The sequence below is a fragment of the Bos indicus genome, chromosome 22 (assembly GCF_029378745.1).
Source record: "Bos indicus isolate NIAB-ARS_2022 breed Sahiwal x Tharparkar chromosome 22, NIAB-ARS_B.indTharparkar_mat_pri_1.0, whole genome shotgun sequence".
In the NCBI taxonomy this organism is placed as follows: Eukaryota; Metazoa; Chordata; class Mammalia; order Artiodactyla; family Bovidae; genus Bos; species Bos indicus.
This window is the reverse complement of record NC_091781.1, coordinates 23,343,877-23,363,076: the sequence shown is the minus strand read 5'-3', so window position 1 is coordinate 23,363,076 and position 19,200 is coordinate 23,343,877. Positions and strand designations below refer to the sequence as shown.

The 19,200-nt window shown below is 38.5% G+C and overlaps 1 protein-coding gene across 7 annotated transcripts in view; it reads left to right on the top strand.

The window, feature by feature from the left end:
• The window catches only part of CNTN4 (contactin 4), a 1,025,129-nt gene that overhangs the window by 803,954 nt on the left and 201,975 nt on the right, over nt 1–19,200 (top strand). For all 7 annotated transcript variants that reach the window (XM_070776310.1, XM_019985102.2, XM_070776305.1 and 4 more), the window contains one exon: nt 5,633–5,830. In XM_070776310.1, coding sequence (XP_070632411.1) covers nt 5,633–5,830 — 198 coding nt within the window. The remainder of the gene's footprint in view (nt 1–5,632; nt 5,831–19,200) is intronic.

Sequence of the window (19,200 nt, the reverse complement as noted above, 5' to 3'; positions counted from 1 at the left end):
ATCCTGCAGTGAACATGAGGATGCAGATATTTCTTCAGGTTAGTGTTTTAGGTTTTTTCAGGTAAATACCCTGAAGTGGAATTGCTGGATGATATGGAAGTTCCATTTTAATCTTTTGAAGAATTTCCATGCTGTTTCCCTTGTGGCTGTACTGATTTACATTCCCAGCAACAGGTTTCCCTTTTCTCTATGTCCTCACCATTGCTTGCTATTTGCTGTCTTTTTGATAATAACCAGTCTGACAGGTGTGAGAAAATATCTCATTGTGGTTTTGATTTGCATCCCCCTGATAATTAGCTATATTGATACATGTCTTCTTTGGAAAAATGTCCATTTGGATCTGCCCACATTTTTTAATCAGCTTTTTTTCTTTTTTTTTATGCTGGTAATCTGTAGGAGTTCTTCATATTTTGAATATTAACACTATATCTTATATATGATTTGCAAATATTCTCTTCTGTTCAATAGGTTGCCTTTTCATTTTATTGATGGTTTCATTCACTGTGCAATTTTTTTGTTTGTTTATTTGTTTTTTAGTTTGATATAGTCCCACCTGCTTATTTTAGTTTTTGGTGTCAGATTCAAAAAATCATGTCCAACACCCATGTCAAGGACCTTACTCCCATTTTTTTTTTTGTAGGAGTTTATGGTTTCAGATATTAATGCAAATCTTTCATCTATTTTGAGTTAACATTCATGTATAGTACAAGGTAGCCATCCAGTTTCATTCTTTTGCATATGGCTGTTTTCCCAGCACTACTTACTCAATTATTGTCCTTTCCCTGTGGTATGTTCTTGGCACCTTTGCAGTAAGTTAACTGAGCATATTTTTATAGGTTTATATCTGGGTTCTTTATTCTGTTTCATTGATACATGTGCCTGTTTCTATGCTAATGCCAAACTGTTTTAATTACTGCAGCTTTGTAGTGTAGTTTGAAAATTTTGAGTGTGATACCTTCAGCTTTGTTCTTCTTTCATATCCTTAAAATTAAGAGAGAAGTGATCTGTTGGGTAATTTTTATCCTTACTACACATTTTTTCCTACTTTGATGTCTGCATTATCATTACATTATATTATTCATGCCCCTTCCTAATTTTTGTGGACAAATGAAAGTACAGTATTCCAGGTAGTACTATTTGCTGTGAAGAAAAATAGATCAATAAAGATTAATTAATATCATGTTTAGAAATTTTCCCCCTTCAAGGGTCTCAACATTTAGCTCAACATGATCTCAACAGTGAACCAGCCGAGATTCTTTGGCTGACCTTCACACTTTAGGACTAACAGTGTTTTACAAATGTTGTATGTTGAACTGATGTTAGTTAGGATCCTTAGCACAATCCATTTGATACTTGTGTTTGGAACTATGGTTTGTTCCTTTATCTACAGCATTGAAAATGGCTACAGTATTATGTTACTATTACAATTTGGGAAACTTATTACAACTTTAATTCAACATTTTCTTGTTTTCTGTTGTTTAATGTAACTTAATGGCTTTCCTGAGAACAGAAGTAATAGAGCTAATAATTTTTATATTATACTTACTGTTTCTTGAGTTGAAATTGCATTAGTTCAGCATTTCCCAACCTCTATTTGTGATGTATAGTAGATGTTCTAGAAAAAGAGTGTGTGGATGAAGGAGTTGAGAGGCACTTCTACATCAAGTAAGTTTGCATGACTTAAGTAGTCTGTAAGAAATTTGAGGCACATTGGCATTTTAAAAGTCTCTTGCAGGTCTTGAAAGGAGAAATTTTTAAATCTATTAAACTTTATTTAATCCCATTCTTCTCAAAGTCTTCTGGTCACATAAAGTTTTTAAATTTGAGATAGGTAGGGGGTAGAGAATTTCTATTCTATTCTATTCTATTATATTCCTGCAGAATATGTTTATGGTTGCCTGTATTTCCTGCTAAAGTTCAGTTCAGTTCAGTCACTCAGTCGTGTCTGACTCTTTGAGACCGCATGAACTGCAGCATGCCAGGCCTCCCTGTCCATCACCAATTCCCAGAGTTCACCCAGACTCACGTCCATCAAGTCAGTGATGCCATCCAGCCATCTCATCCTCTGTCATCCCCTTCTCCTCCTGCCCCCAATCCCTCCCAGCATCAGAGTCTTTTCCAATGAGTCAACTCTTCGCATGAGGTGGCCAAAGTACTGGAGTTTCAGCTTTAGCATCATTCCTTCCAAAGAAATCCCAGGGCTGATTTCCTTCAGAATGGACTGGTTGGATCTCCTTGCAGTCCAAGGGATTCTCAAGAGTCTTCTCCAATACCACAGTTCAAAAGCATCAATTCTTCGGCGCTCAGCCTTCTTCACAGTCCAACTCTCACATCCATACATGACCAAAGGAAAAGCCATAGCCTTGACTAGCCGGACCTTTGTTGGCAAAGTAACGTCTCTGCTTTTGAATATGCTATCTAGGTTGGTCATAGCTTTCATTCCAATGAGTAAGCGTCTTTTAATTTCATGGCTGCAGTCACCATCTGCAGTGATTTTGGAGCCCAAAACAATAAAGTCGGACACTGTTTCCACTGTTTCCCCATCTATTTCCCATGAAGTGATGGGACCGGATGCCATGATCTTAGCTTTCTGAATGTTGAGCTTTAAGCCAACTTTTTCACTCTCCACTTTCACTTTCATCAAGAGGCTTTTTAGTTCCTCTTCACTTTCTGGCATAAGGGTGGTGCCATCTGCATATCTGAGGTGATTGATATTTCTCCCGGCAATCCTGATTCCAGCTTGTGCTTCTTCCAGTCCAGCGTTTCTCATGATGTACTCTGCATATAAGTTAAATAAGCAGGGTGACAATATACAGCCTTGACATACTCCTTTTCCTATTTGGAACCAGTCTGTTGTTCCATTTCCAGTTCTAACTGTTGCTTCCTGACCTGCATACAGATTTCTCAAGAGGCAGATCAGGTGGTCTGGTATTCCCATCTCTTTCAGAATTTTCCACAGTTTATTGTGATCCACACAGTCAAAGGCTTTGGCATAGTCAATAAAGCAGAAGTAGATGTTTTTCTGGAACTCTCTTGCTTTTTCCATGATCCAGCAGATGTTGGCAATTTCATCTCTGGTTCCTCTGCCTTTTCTAAAACCAGCTTGAACAACAAGCAGTGAAACCAAAATTCTTATAATCAAACAACATGATAATTGTTGTTTGATATTTTTACTTTAAAAATGATTAACTTTCAGTGATTCAGATGTGCTTATGACTCAGAGGACTTTCACGTAACTTGAACCTCACTACGTGCCTGTATCACATTTATGATTATCCCCATTTGCTGGATTAAGTTGAAACTAAGTCAGAGTGTTTAAATGGATTTCTTTATGAAATACAGTTTTGCATTTTGGTCTTCTGGTCTTTTTTTTTTTAATTCCAATTAGGAAAATAACAAAGTGAATGTCTTTTATCCTGGTATCCATGGTTCCTGCAACTTCCTAGTTACCAACTATGCATCTTCTACAAAATTCAGAAAGTTTTGTGGCACTAGCCAGTAGCATTAGTTTTAAAAAATGTCTTCAGGGAAAAAAATATGTATATAGTTTATATATTTGATTATAACTCTCCTTGGAGAGATATGGGTTGATTAATATTTTGCTGATAAATTACTTTCTAACTTATACCTTGTGACTTTGGATATGTTAATTTATTCCTAAAACTCTCTTATAATTAATTACGAGATAGGCAATGTTCTCTTCACTGTTCATGTGAGAATATTTTTGAGAGGCTTGGTGATTACTTGCTCTGCCTGAAACTGACATGCCAAATTGAGAGAGGAGTACATTGCACTGTGCTATTTGTTGAATCTCCTGTTTTTGTGGCAAAATTGGTACATGACATTGTATTTCTTCACAACCTATTAGAGGGGCCATTCCTTCCCCCAAATTGTAGTTTCTTGAGAAAGTAACTAGCTTGCTGGGAAGAGCTTGCTTATTTACAGTGGATATCCTCTTGATATCAGCATGGGGTTACTTATAATTACATGCATATGCGTAAATAAAATGATTAGCTATTCTCATATAAACATAATTGTATCTCTCTAAAATAATGCATGCAGAAATGTTATAATCCAGCAATAAAAGGAAAGCAATCTACATGACCCCCTCCTTTGTATGTAAACAGTGGATCATTAAGATGGAATATGTTCCCTGTCACACATTCAGTTATTGAGGTCAATTACAACTGAGGACTCATTGAAGTGTTAAACAACAAAGTGCCTTTTCCAATAATTAGCATTCTGTGTACAAAGCTGAAGTGACCTTTCTGCCATTTTCCAAGGACAATCCATGCATTTAGAATTTAGCCAAGAATCATATTGAAGAGCAGCACACAAGAACTCAGTCAACTAGTTCGGAAACCACAGGCTCCCTTTGCATCTAGTTGTTCCCCCTCCTGCCTAAAATAACTTGAGAAAATAAAACAGGGCATGTTGGCTAATCAGTGCCCATGGCTGCTATATCACTTCTCCAGCTTTGAACAAATCTGAAGATCACACTTTAAAGAGAGGAATCATGAAATGCCTGGAGCTAAAGAAGTTTGATTTCCTCAGAGCACAATAGTTCACTGCAGCAAATCATTTAAACTCGCTGTCACTTAGGTTTCTTTTCTGAAATTGAAAGCATGGGTTAATGTGCTCATTCACAAAACATTCACCTAATTCTCCAGAAAAATGAGAATTTTCAAAGGAACATTTTCAAGTATGACTGCCTATTACATTCTTCCCATTGGCATTCTGTGTTGGATAAGTATTTGTGAAAAGGTTGCTCTTTGATGGCTACTTTATACAGATATAATAATTTTTTCAGCTAATTTTTTAACACATTATTGATCAGGGGATTGTTTCAGACTAATGCCTATGGCTGTAATACATTTCTAGTCAATAATGTGTTAAAATGCAGATTTGCATTTATGGGACCAGCCAACTAATCATTGTATTATATTTAATGAGTATTTGCTACAATATTAAATCACCATCTCACTAAAATAATGGGGAAAGAGTTCAACATCACAAGTGAAAAAGGAGTAAGAATATGCATCAATAGTAAGGCACTGGGGAAAGACTAGATTGAGAATCAGGAATTATTCTGTCTCTAGCTGTGGCTGAGTTTGGATTAGACAGTCTGATCCTCTGTGTCAGAATTTCTCAGTTAATGGAAACCTATAAACTATACTGGAAACCATAAAGTGCTGTGTGAGTATGTTGCACCATGATATACTATTATGATTATTGCATGTCAGATGAAAGGAGTCATATGAGTAGTTTCCAGGGTATATCAAGACTGTGGACTCTGTGTGTCTGTAGTTTGAGCTTTAGCTCTGTAAGTATTATATGGTGCTTAGCCATGCTTAGTGAACTATAATGCTTATTCCCTGATTTAAAGAGATTGGACTTCTCCATCAGTGATCAGTGTACCTTCTAGTTCTATAGAAATAAAATCTTATTGACTGATGGTAGGAAGACTGGTAAAATGATTTAGGAGACTGTTATTTTTTCCTGTTGATATTTAGCAGGCTGAAAAAGGATCATTGGGCAACAGTGTGAATTTTTAACTTGACCAGTTCTTTCATGAATACAGTAAAGTTCTTATAAAAGACATGTTTATAATGATGATTCCTTTTGCTTTCAGAGCTCAGCTATGCCTGGATTTTCAATGAATACCCCTCCTATCAGGATAATCGCCGCTTCGTTTCTCAAGAGACTGGGAATCTATATATTGCCAAAGTAGAAAAATCAGATGTTGGAAATTATACTTGTGTGGTTACAAATACAGTGACAAACCAAAAAGTCCTGGGACCACCCACACCACTGATATTGAGAAACGATGGTGAGTTTTCTAAGGGATTTTCAGAATTATTTTTTGTGCTCATAGGTTGAGTTTGGGAAGTTATGTTATTGGCACACAAAGCTTAACTGTCTCAATTACATTTAAGAAAAATTGAATGTTTTTACATTCACTACCTATATTTTCTACACTTGTGTAAGAAATAAACCCATGAATCCACTTTGCAAGACTTACTAGAAATATAATTTCTAATTTCATCCTCAATGCAATGTGAGTCCATTTCTTCACACTTAAATTGTGTACACAGACAAAATGAAGTAGAAGGTTGATCAATTAGCTTATCAGTCAGCTCTATGTAATTTAGTTTTCAGTGTCCAGAAGCAAGTTTTAAGTTATCCAAATATGTTCTGGGTGTGTGGTATTGAAGACATAATTCCAACCACAGTGAAATGTAGAAATGTCAAGTCTTACTGGAGATAGTTTTATGTTCCCACATTTTTGTGAGAATACTTCAAGAAAATAGATGAATTTCACCTTACTTACTCAGATGGATGACATGACAGTGTATGGTGATTCATCATGTGCTTTTTGAAGACAGTCTTACCAATTTGTATGCCAGACTTTAATAACATCATGCCTTTTCCCCACTGTGAGTCTTTTTATGTATTCTGTTCCCTCTTCTTGAAATACGCTTCATTCTCTTGGTCCCTTGACTAACTTACACTGATCCTTCCAGCTTCTTCACATATATTGCTTTCTCCAGGAGATCACCTGTCTCACCGGCTCCACCCAACTGTGCTGTCAGGTCCTTCTCAAATCAACTCTGCAGAGAAAGGATGGTCATCCTTAAAGCATAGGCCAAATTGTGGAATGTGGGGGCAAAAAATACGGATTTCAGTCATTCAATTACTTTTTCATGCATTTAACATACGTTTATTTAGCACTTGCTATGTGACAGCACTACTTTGGGAGCAGTGAACAAAAACCACAAACCCCTCCTCGTGGCATTTAAGTTCTGCAAAGGATTTAGGTAAAAACAAACAAATAAACCTAAACAAAATGCCAAATGCAGTTATTTTAGATAGTAATAAATAAAGGAGTATGCTGACACAGAGACTCTGTGGGGGCAGAAAGATTAATTTAGATAGGGTTGTCATGCAAAACCTTTCTGAGGGGGTGACATGAACTGATGCCCGAATGATAAGAAGTTGGTCCTGTGAAAGTCAGAGGGAGGAGCATTTCAGACTGAGTTAGCATCACATGCAAAGGCCCTGAGGGCTAGAAATAAAATTACTGGCATGTTCAGAGAGCAAAGAGAATATGAGCCTCATGGAGCATAATGACCAGTGTAGAGGGTGGTTTGAGTTGATGTTGGAGACTGGATTTTATTTCAAGTGCAGTGAGAAGCCAATAGAGGATTTTATATAACAGAGTTATGTATATTTTTTTAAAAAAAGATTGCTTAGCTACTGTGTGGCAAGTGGACTTTTAAGAAAAGCAAGAGTCAAAACTGGAAGTCCACTTAAAGACTGTTGCTGTAATTCAATCAGTCACTGATGGCAGCTTGAATTAGCAGGTGGCCCTGGAGAGAAGAGAAGGTTGTGGAGACAGGACATCATTTGCAGGTGGAGCTGCCAGGACTTGCTGACACCTGGGATGTGAGAGGTGGTGGAAGAGAAAATCAAGGATGACACATGGGTTTCTAGCATGGCAGCTGGATGGTTGGAAACGCCATTTACTGAAATGGTTTTACTGAATGGGTTTACAAGGGAGCATCAGAATTACTTTAGTCTTTATTACAAAGCATGACTTCTCCCCTGGCAAAAGAAAGAATTGTTTATTTGGTGCTTCTTAGTCTGTCTATCATAATATTCCATCTCTCTTTCATAATATGCATCTGGTCTGTTCATATTACCCAATGCCATGTGATCAAACTCACACCACGGCTTTCATCCGGTTTGGTGTAAGGGCCCAGCACAGTGCTTGCCACATGGCAAATGCTAAATGGATATGTTGCATTAAGCTGAGTTATAGTAAATAAAACTGAAAACTCTCATCATTTTAACAAGAAACATAGGCAAGGGATCTATTCTTTCAGAAGCTATCAGTGCTATCTCTCTGGACCTAAGGATAAAAATTCTGTTTCAACATATGTGTTTCAGGGACATTTTGTACAAAATTATTTTAAAAATATAGCCCCTCTGGCCTTTGCCCATAATACACTTATGCCAAAATGTCTGTTCAGTCTGCTCAGTTTAGTTGGTATGTCAAGGAGACAATATAATCGAATATTGACTCTGATGCACTAAGACACAGCCCAGGAGAAATACCACCCAGAGTAGCTGCTTCAGAAAGAAAGAACATACGTTCAGGAACACAGGAAGTCCTCAGCCTGGCCAAACACTGCCTTCTGCTTATCTTTTGGATTTATCTCGACTTGCCTAGTATATCTTCATACAGATGACAGATGTTTTTTATGAGAATATTTTATCACAAAATTAACAAGCTAAGGATCTCATTCTTCAGCAATTAATGCCCATTGATTCCTAATTTCCATGAAAGTTGTTGGTGAAAATTCATAATATATCTTTCCCATTTAGGCAGCAGTACATAAAATGGATACTCAAACTGCATTACTAGGCTCAAAATAGATTATTTCTTTACCTCTTTTGTGGAGGTAAGAGAAAAGGGGAAATATAAATCAAGAAAACATTGCAAAACAAAGATGACATTCTTGTGAAAATGTATGCTGTGGGAGTAAAATCAATGAAATTATCATTCTGCGCAATCTGGTAGTTAGTGACTGTATATTAGACTGGTGAGCATAAGCTGAGTATGGAGTTTGCACAAGCATCTTGGTAATTGAAGCTCACTCAGAATTTCATATCCTCCTTCTGTCTCTGAAATATGAATAAGCAAGGCAAGGGAGCTTGTTGCCTGCACTGCACTAATTGACATGGCTTACCATTTCCCTAGCAAAGTGCAGATGTAGACAAATGTAGCTTAAAGAACTAGATATCCTCAATACTCAGGTTATTTTTTTTTCTAGAGTTTTAGCTGAGCAATCTAGACTGGGATTGTTTCCAGCCCTAAAGTTTACAGTGAGTCAGAAGAAAGTGGACAACTCCTGTCAACCCATGTTCCAGTTGGAAATCGAGGGCCATGTGTCCCATGTTGATCCCACTAACCCTCTTTAGGTCCTAACCCCTAATACACTGAGGTTCTGCAAGGGTTTTGTACTTGCTGTTCCTTTTTCCTCAACTCTTCACATGCCTCACGCCTTCCTACATCTCAGATCAATGACTGAAATGTAGAGCAGGGAAGTGTAGAGGTGAGCCGGGTTCCCTGAGTGGAATCCAGCCCCGCCGTTTATCAGGGATGTGACCTTGAACATCAGTTGAACAACCTCACTGTGCTGTGTCGTCATCAGTCAAATGAGGGTAGCAATACCTACCTCAGAGCTCACTCTGTGTGTGAAATTATGTGTAAAGTGCTTTGAACAGTGACAAAACAGCAGTACAGCATCAAGAACTTCCCTAAGATATGCTCCACAAATTATGCTTTAAAAAAAAACAGATTATACAGAGTAAGTAGATAACATTATCCTTGTTTTAAAAATGTTTGTGGATAATGATAGAGAAAACGGAAATCCAACTCTACATAATGCTAACAGTCATAAACCTTAAAGCAGTCAACTTTTAGTAGTAAAATGTTCAGTTCTTAATTTTTTTTCTTTCTGCTTCTCTGTGTTTTCTCATTTTTATGCAATGATTAGAGACTGTTCAATTTTTTTTTTAATGTTTGGTAAAAGGGATAACTACAGATTACTGGACCTAAAAGGCACTTAGAGATCCCCCAATTTATTCTTATTCTTCCAGAAAGAAGGAAACTAAGAATGAGAGAAATAAGTCAAAACAGCAGTGGGATCAAATTCTTGGCCCCCAGTCACCATACTATTTAACTGAGGTTCAGAAAAGCTTTTTGGGTCTCTAGATTCACCTATTTATGTTGTGATTTTTGAAATTTTTATTTTGGGAATTCTAAATAACTATATATTATGTGTAGTGTTCATCTCTAGAAAGTAGTATAAAACTGAGAGCTAGACAAATATGAGAGAATTTTATACCAGAGTTTTTATTTATTTATCTAGATATTTTAAAATTTGCTTGAAACAATAAAATAACCTATCATATGGGAGAGGGCACCTGTTGCTTGGGTACCGTGAAAGAAAAATATTTCATTGAGAAAAATAGATCATAATTATTTTTTTTACCAGAGATACTAAACTAGTCCATGGATCAATATTAGCCTAATTGCTTGTTATTAATGACCATGAGTTTGCTCTATCGTGTGCTTCCTACACAGATTGTAAAGAACTGTACCTCTTATTTCCATAAACAAAGGTAATAGGCTACCCATACCAAAGTAGCATAACTATGAAAGAAATCATAGATTTATGTAATAATCATAATAGCTATATTTTTTTTCTGTCTTTAGTCATCACCCCTAACTTGCTCTAAAATGGCTAAAGATGGGAAAAAACTAGCAGAGATTAGGACAGTCTTGGGAAAATGAGATAATGTCTGCGAGGTTGTTTATGTACTTTATATGCACAGGTACATAACTGAGCATGAAAAATTACTGTATGGCCCTTGCCTTTTTTCTGTGTTTCCCGTGAGACTGGCTAGGGACTGGTTCGGCAGTTCCTTAGTTTGCTTATTAGAACCAAGGCAAATGTTGAACAGTTTACAGCGAGTGTGTATCTGATGGATCCTTGCTTTGCACATTGGTTGTTGAATGTTTTTGAATATTATCCCTAATTAGAACTCTCAACAGAAGAGCTGCTAGGGAATAGGAAACACTGGATTTTTCCTATCTTAGAATTTCAAGTTCACTCTCTGTGTCTCTTTCTTTCCCTTCTCCTTTCCTATATTTATATACATTGATAAACTTATACATGTAGGATATGTGTGTATAAATATACATGTGTTTATATACACAAAATATATTGTCTTTGTGAAGTTAAAATTTAAACCACTTTTTGAATATTATTATACTTCACTGTAAATTTAAATTATTAAAAATTGGTGTTTTCAATATAACCAAAATAGCTGACCATTTTTTCCCAAGCCCTGACCCATTTCCCCAAGCTTTATTTTAATTAGCCATGAAAACTTTGCATTCAAGCAAAGTTTTGAATGCTTCAGCACCAAAGCATTTATTGTTTTCTGTGTACATAAAATTTTAACCTACTGGACAGGAGCCCGGCTGATAACCGCAGAAGCCTAGAGTTTCAGAGCAGCCTAAGGTAGAACAGAAATAGGTGTGCTGAACGTAGGATTAAGAGCGTCCATGATTGATGCCAACCAGCTTTGTCTTATTTGTTGTGGTGTCCCCTAGGATGCAGGAAAAGAAGGGTAGCACTAAAAATCAGGAAGGAAAAAAGCCATAGGATTCTGGGCTGTGGTCCCACATCTGCCACTAACGTGAGACAAAACCTGTCACTTCGTTTGTCCTCAATATTCTTAAGCTATAAAAATGAGGGATTTGTAATAAGTTATGTCTAAGGGTTCTTCTGTGTTTACTTCTGAGATTCCAGTCTACCTTGCTTTATTCCAGTTTCAGCATTTGCATAGGCCACATGATATCAAACACAGCTCAACACATAGATATTGTTCATTGGATTACATTTCTTCCTAGCACTAACAATGAATCCTAGTGCAAAACTAGAATATCATGGACCATTTTGTGAACCTTCACCTCAATGACCATTAGATCTCCTAGTGGCTCAGAAGACTACATTTGCTTCAAATTGCCAAGTTTAAGATCAATGACTGAAAAGTGTGAAAGAGAAAAATAGAATATTCCAGAGTATTCTGGGTTATCTGTGTAGTGTAATGTATTCTTCACTATGATGCTACCATCTGTTCATGGTAAACTTTCCTAATATTGCCCCAAATTGGGTTAGATCCTCAAGTGAACCTTAACAGACATGATGTTGTGTTCTTGAATAGATCTGCTTCAATTGTAGGCCATTTAATTAGCCTAGCTGTCAGATTTAAAAAACTAGTCATTAAGACAATCATTTTTTGATTGTAAACTTGATCTACAACACTTTTTGATGACTTAAACTTTAGACTGAGAAGGACAAAACTTCTGCCTGGGGAACAAGCAGAGATGTGTCCTTGACTTGCACAAGATTTTTATATTACCTAAGATCTAAAGTTTATTCTTGGAGAAGGCAATGGCACCCCATTTCAGTACTCTTGCCTGGAAAATCCCATGGATGGAGGAGCCTGGTAGGCTGCAGTCCATGGGGTCGCTAAGAGTCGGACACAACTGAGCGAATTTGCTTTCACTTTTCACTTTCATGCATTGGAGAAGGAAATGGCAACCCACTCCAGTGTTCTTGCCTGGAGAAACCCAGGGACGGGGGAGCCTGGTGGGCTGCCATCTATGGGGTCGCACAGAGTCAGACACGACTGAAGTGACTTAGCAGCAAAGTTTATCCTCAAACACATTTCTTTATTTAACTCTCATTTCTAATTACATCTTTTCTGTGGTTTTGTCACAGCAATCATATCTTGCATTAATACCACATTTGAGGATCTTTGGGTGTAAAACATGTTTTGTGAGAAAAACATCTAAATGACTAAAGGATGTGAGACATTTTGCTAAACTGCCACTGCTAATCTGATTTAATGGTGTCTTAATATTTTGAAGCCTTGACAAACTTAGGAACTTGGAGTCAGCTCTAGACCTCAGGCGTAGTCAGATTCATTACAGGTCCATGGGGCCAAAGCTGGTGGATGGTCACTTCACTGGTCAGTTAGAAAGCATCTGTTAAGTACCCATTGTGTGTTTGACACTATAAAATAAAAAGATGTGGTCAGAGCCCCTGGGAATCTCTAGTCTTAGACAACTACAAATTAATGAAAGGTCTAAAGTTTCATTCTTATTGGAATTATTGAACTGAGTTCCAGGAAACACATTTATAGATAGGGATTTCAAATGAAAGAGGACAGGAGAGATGTCCAGCCTAGAATAGAGATGACCTGGGCATTCATTTGATGATGCCTTTGACCAAGAAACATTGATATTTTAGGAATCAGTGAAATAAAATGGACTGCAATGGGTGAATTTAACTCAGATGACCATTATATCTACTACTGAGGGCAAGATCCGTTACAAGAAATGGAGTAACCTTCATAGTCAACAAAAGAATCTGAAATGCAGTACTTGGGTGCAATCTCAAAAGTGACAGAATGATCTCTGTTCATTTCCAAGGGAAACCATTCAGTATCACAGTAATCCAAGTCTGTACCCCAACCAGCAATCCTGAAGAAGCTGAAGTCGAATGGTTCTATGAAGACCTACAAGACCTTCTAGAACTAACACCCAAAAAGCATGTCCTTTTCATTATAGGGGACTGGAATGCAAAAATGAAAAATCAAGAGATACCTGGAGTAACAGGTAAGTTTGGCCTTGGAGTACAAAATGAAGCAGGGCACAGGCTAACAGAGTTTTGCCATGAGAACTCTCTGGTCATAGCAAACACCCTCTTCCAACAACACAAGAGATTACTCTACACATGGACATCACCAGATGGTCAATACCAAAATCAGACTGATTGTATTTTTTGCAGCCAAAGATTGAGAAGCTCTAAACAATCAGCAAAAATAAGACCAGAAGCTGACTGTAGCTCAGATCATGAACTCCTTATTGCAAAAATCAGACTTACATTGAAGAAAGTGGGGGAAAACCATTAGACCATTCAGGTATGACCTAAATCAATTCCCTTATGGTTATACAGTGGAAGTGACAAACAGATTAAAGACATTAGATCTGATAGACAAAGTGCTTGAAGAACTATGGACGGAAGTTCGTAACATTGTACAGGAGGCAGTGATCAAGACCATCTCCAAGAAAAAGAAATGCAAAAAGGCCAAATGGTTGTCTGAGGAGGCCTTACAAGTAGCTGAGAAGAGAAGCTAAAGGCAAAGGAGAAAAGGAAAGATATGCCAATTTGAATGCAGAGATCCAAAGAATAGCAAAGAGAGACAAGAAAGCCTTCCTCAGTGATCAGTGCAAAGAAATAGAGGAAAACAAGAGAATGGGAAAGACTAGAGATCTTGTCAAGAAAATTAGAGATACCAAGGGAACATTTCATGCAAAGATGGGCTCGATAAAGGACAGAAATGGTATGGACCTAACAGAAGCATAACATATTAAGAAGAGGTGGCAAGAATGTACAGAAGAATTATATTAAAAAGATCTTCATGACTCAGATAACCACGATGGTGTGATCACTCACCTAGAGCCAGACTTCCTGGAATGCGAAGTCAAGTGGGGCTTGGGAAGCATCACTACAAACAAAGCTAATGGAGGTGATAGAATTCCAGTTGAACTACTTAAAACCCTAAAAATGATGCTGTAAAAGTGCTGCACTCAATATGCCAGCAAATTTGGAAAACTCAGCAGTGGCCAAAGGACTGGAAAAGGTCAGTTTTCATTCCAATCCCAAAGAGAGGCAGTGCCAAAAAATGTTCAAATTACCTCACAATTGTACTCATCTCACACACTAGCAAACTGATGCTCAAAATTCTCCAAGCCAGGCTTCAACAGTATGTGAACCGTGAACTTCCAGATGTGCAAACTGGTTTTAGAAAAGGCAGAGGAACCAGAGATCAAATTTCCAACATCTGTTGGATCTTTGAAAAAGCAAGAGAGTTCCAGAAAAACATCTACTTCTGCTTTATTGACTACACCAAAGCCTTTGACTGTGTGGATCACAATAAACTGTGGAAAATTCTGAAGGAGATGGGGATACCAGACTACCTGACCTGCCTCCTGAGAAATCAAGAAGCCACATTTAGAACTGGACATGGAACAACAGACTGGTTCCAAATTGGGAATGGAGTACATCAAGGCTGTATATTGTCACTCTGCTTATTTAACTTCTATGAAGAGTGCATCATGTGAAATGCCAGGCTGGATGAAGCACAAGCTGGAATCAAGATTGCTGGGAGAAATATCAATAACCTCAGATATGCAGATGATACCACCCCTTTATGGCTAAAAGCAAAGAACTAAGAGCCTCTTGATGAAAGTTAAAGAGGAGAGTTAAAAAGTTAGCTTAAAACTCAACATTCAGAAAAGTAAGATCATGGCCTCTGGTCTCATCACTACATGGCAAATAGATGGGGAAACAATGGAAACTGTGACAGACTATTTTGGGGGGACTCCAAAATCACCACAGATGGTATTGCAGCCATGAAATTAAAAGACGCTTGCTCCTTGCAAAAAATGCTATGACCAACCTAGACAGCATATTAAAAAGCAGAGACATTACTTTGCCGACAAAGGTCCATCTAGTCAAAGCTATGGTTTTTCCAGTAGTCATGTATCAGTGTGAGAGTTGTACTATAAACAAAGCTAAGCGCCAGAGAATTGATGCTTTTGAACTGTGGTGTTGGAAAAGACTCTTGAGAGTCCCTTGGACTGCAAGGAGATCCACCCAGTCCATCCTAAAGGAAATCAGTCCTGAATATTCATTGGAAGGACTGATGCTGAAGCTGAAACTCCAATACTTTGGCCACCTGATAGGAAGAACAGACTCATTTGAAAAGACCCTGATGCTGGGAAAGATTGAAGGCAGGAGCAGAAGGGGATGACAGAGGATGAGATGGTTGGATGGCAGCACTAACTCAATGAACATGTGTTTGAGTAAGCTCTGGGAGTTGGTGATGGACAGGGAAACCTGGCATGCTACAGTCCATGGGGTTGCAAAGAGTTGGACACGACTGTGCGACTGAAGTGAACCGAACTTAACCAAGAAATGTTCATTGAGTGCCAGTTGTATTCTTGTCACTAGGGATGCAGAAGTCTTTCTATGTCCTCTTAGATGGTGGCCTGGCTTAGGAGCCTAATTACAGACGGAATGGGGCCAGTTTAGGGTGGATGGCGAATTAAAGCAGGATTATTTAAGCTTCAGCTCTGATCAGAGCTGTCCAGGACCAGTGAAGGTACCATGAGATTATGCATATAATCAAGATATGCATGTAAGGAAGCCTGGCCTGGTCTTGGAAATCAGCTGAAGCTTCCATCTAACAGGGAGGATAAGAATTCCAGGAAGTGGACACAGTATTTGCTTAAACCATGAGTTGGCAAACTTCCTCCTGTAGGCAGATCTTGCCCATGGCCTGCTTTTGTAAATAAAGTTTAACATTTTTCTCCACAGAAATGTTAGGTATTTCTACTTAACTCCTAATTATCTGTAATTTGTGTTACTATTGTTAAGGATATCTTATTTTTAATCACATTCTCTATTTTACTTGTAAGTGATTGAGCATGGAAAACTTGGTGAAATCTTGTTAGTTCTATAATTTATTAATTCTGTCAACTCTCTCAAACTTTGCTATCTTCCCCATTTCTTCTAAGCCCAGTGCCTAGCCAACCCTTAGTTCATGGGCTACACACAACCCACCACCATTTTTGTAAATAAAATCTCACTGGAACATAGCCATGCCTATTTGTTTACATATTGTCTATGAATACTTTCTAGCTATATGGCAGAGTTGAATCAGAGATTGAGTGTCTCACAAAACCTAAATAAAATCTTTGCTGTCTCTGTGTACAAAATATTATTAACCTTGTTCATCTCTGACCACACGATAATATCTTTAAATACTTGAAGACTGTCCATCAAGACTTGTTCTTTGTGGCTCCAAAGACTTGAACTAGGACCACAGTATACAAATTAGAGGGAGAGAGAGTTTAGTTCAAGTAGAGAGAAATTTTAGTAGTAAGAATATAAATGTACTTCATCACAAAAAGACCAAAGTTGGCTTTCTTTCACCTAAAAGGTGGTGGATTTATAATTAATTGCCCAAATGGCAAACTCTTAGCAAATTACTTCAGAACTTGTTACAAATCAGGACTGTCCCAGGCAAGCACAGATAAATAGCTACTCTACTTTCAGAGGATCCAGCTTTCTGGAACCCAAGGATTGAACCCAGGTCTCCTGCATTGCAGGCAGATTCTTTACCATTTGAGCCACCAGGGAAGCCCCCTTGCTGGAATAGCTCAGATTATCTCTGCACTGTAACTGTTGAGAAGTAAGGAAAGAGATGCAGGTTTGAATTAGGTCAAACAGTGGGATTTGTTTTCGCCTCCCACAGATTTCTCTGTGGGAGAAATATATGTATATATGTATGTATTTGTTTGTTTATTTATTTATGGCTGTGCCAGGGACGGAGGAGCCTGTTGGGCTGCCGTCTATGGGGTCGCGCAGAGTTGGACACGACTGAAGCGACTTAGCAGCAGCAGCAGCAGCAGCTGGTCTTAGTTGCAGCTTGCAGGATCTTTAGCTGTAGCATGTGGGATCTAGGTTCCTGACCAGATAGGTCCCCTGTATTGGGAGCACGAAGTCTTAGCCACTGGACCATGAGGGAAGTCATTCTCACAGGTTTTTGAAGTCAATTAAAACCCCACATGTAACAAGTGATAGACAACCTTCAAGTGTCTTATTCTTCTTTTCCAGCACTGGGGAAGTTCTTGTTTGCACAATTGTTGGCTCTAACTCAGGGGAGTTCAGTGATCAGGGAATGAGCAGTGATAGAGAGTCCTTGGACAGTCCCCTCGATCCTACAGTGTCTCCTTCAACCCAGGGCAAAACAAGGCTTTCCTGAAAGAATAAAGTTCTGAACTCAGCCAAAGAAACTAGTATGCCTAATCAGATATTTCCAAATATTTTTAGAGAAATGGGTTTTATATCATATGACTTATTCCTCAAGAACAGCCATGTGGGAGCTCTACATAAGACAGTCTTTTGCAGTTTTTCTTCAGTAGTAAGTCCCACTCTGTGGAAGCTGGTAAAAGTCCCTTCTGTGGTTTAATTTACAAGCATAGATTCCAGCTAAGGCAGGTGTTGGCAAAATCTTATGGCACAAAATTCTGCAAACTGGCCTCCTTCTGCCAAGACAGCGCTCTGCAAATTGTAGTTAAACAAGCGTGGTGTGTGGCTAATTTCTCTTTTATAGTCTGCAATTTGGTGGTTATTTTGTCACATTCTGGTTCTCACAGACATCAGTGTCAGCCTTAATAGTTTTTCCAGTTTTGAAAGGAGGACAGTCGTTGCCACAAGGGTTGTCTGCAGAACCCAGGCTCATGATTGGCTTTGTCACTGGTGGGATGTGCTTACTTGTCATCTCCCCGTGACTAGTCCATGATGTCTGTTACCGCTTGGTCCAAAGCTTTAACCCGTCATGGTTGCTACGGAAGTTCCCTGGAAGGCAGCATCAGCATCAGCCGGGAACTTGTGAGAAATGAACGTTCTCAGGCCCGTATCAGCTTACTAATTCAGACACTCATATCCTCCAGGTGATATAAAGTTTGAGAACACTGGTTTTGGAAAAAACACCTAGAAATTTGTAGCATGCCTTCCTTAGAAAATAATCATGGTTATTGCATAAACCATAGAAGAAGATCAAACTAGGCAACCCTAAAGGAAATCCTAAACATTCATTGGAAGGACTGATGCTGAAGCTGAAGCTCCAATACTTTGGCCACCTGATGTGAAGAACTGACTCATTAGAAGAGACCCTGATGCTGGGAAAGGCAGGAGGAGAAGGGGACGACAGAGGTTGACATGGTTGATTGGCATCACTGACTCGATGGACATGAGTTTGAGCAAGCTCCTGGAGTTGGTGATGGACGGGAAAGCCTGGCATACCGCAATCCATACGGTTACAAAGAGTTGGGCACGACTAAGCGACTGAACTGACTGAACTGATTCCATAAACTGTCTGAGCCAGGTGACGCTAGTGGTAAAGAACCCAGCTGCCAATGCAGGAGACATAAGAGCTGACTCCTGGGTTCCATCCCTGGGTCGGGAATATCCCCTAGAGGAGAACGTGGCAACCCACCCCAGTAGTCTTGCCTAGAGAATTCCATGGACAGTGGGGCCTGGCAGGCTATACAATCCATTGGGTCACAAAGAATCAGACACAAATGAAGTGACTTAGCATATACATGCACATACATTCCATAAACAATTAATTGTTGCCTGCATTTGCCACATTACTATGCAAGGCTTTGGAAAAGGGTAACTACAAATGTCATGAAGATAATAATCAGGTTTGTGATTTGCACATTGTGCCCCCGTGGTTATGGTTGGTGTTAAATGAATGTTTATTGAATTCATTAGAATGTAAATACAGCTAAGCCCCTACCTCCTAAAGACTTCCATGTATCAAATTTCAAGGGACATAGCTTTCACTGTTGTGGTGGTGGCATAGTTCTTACTCCCATGAATAGAAAACATTGACAATGCATCTTAATAAATTAAAACCTTTTTCACCTTATGTTTAAGATTGTAGATATAGATGCCTCTATTTAGAATTGAAAGCAAG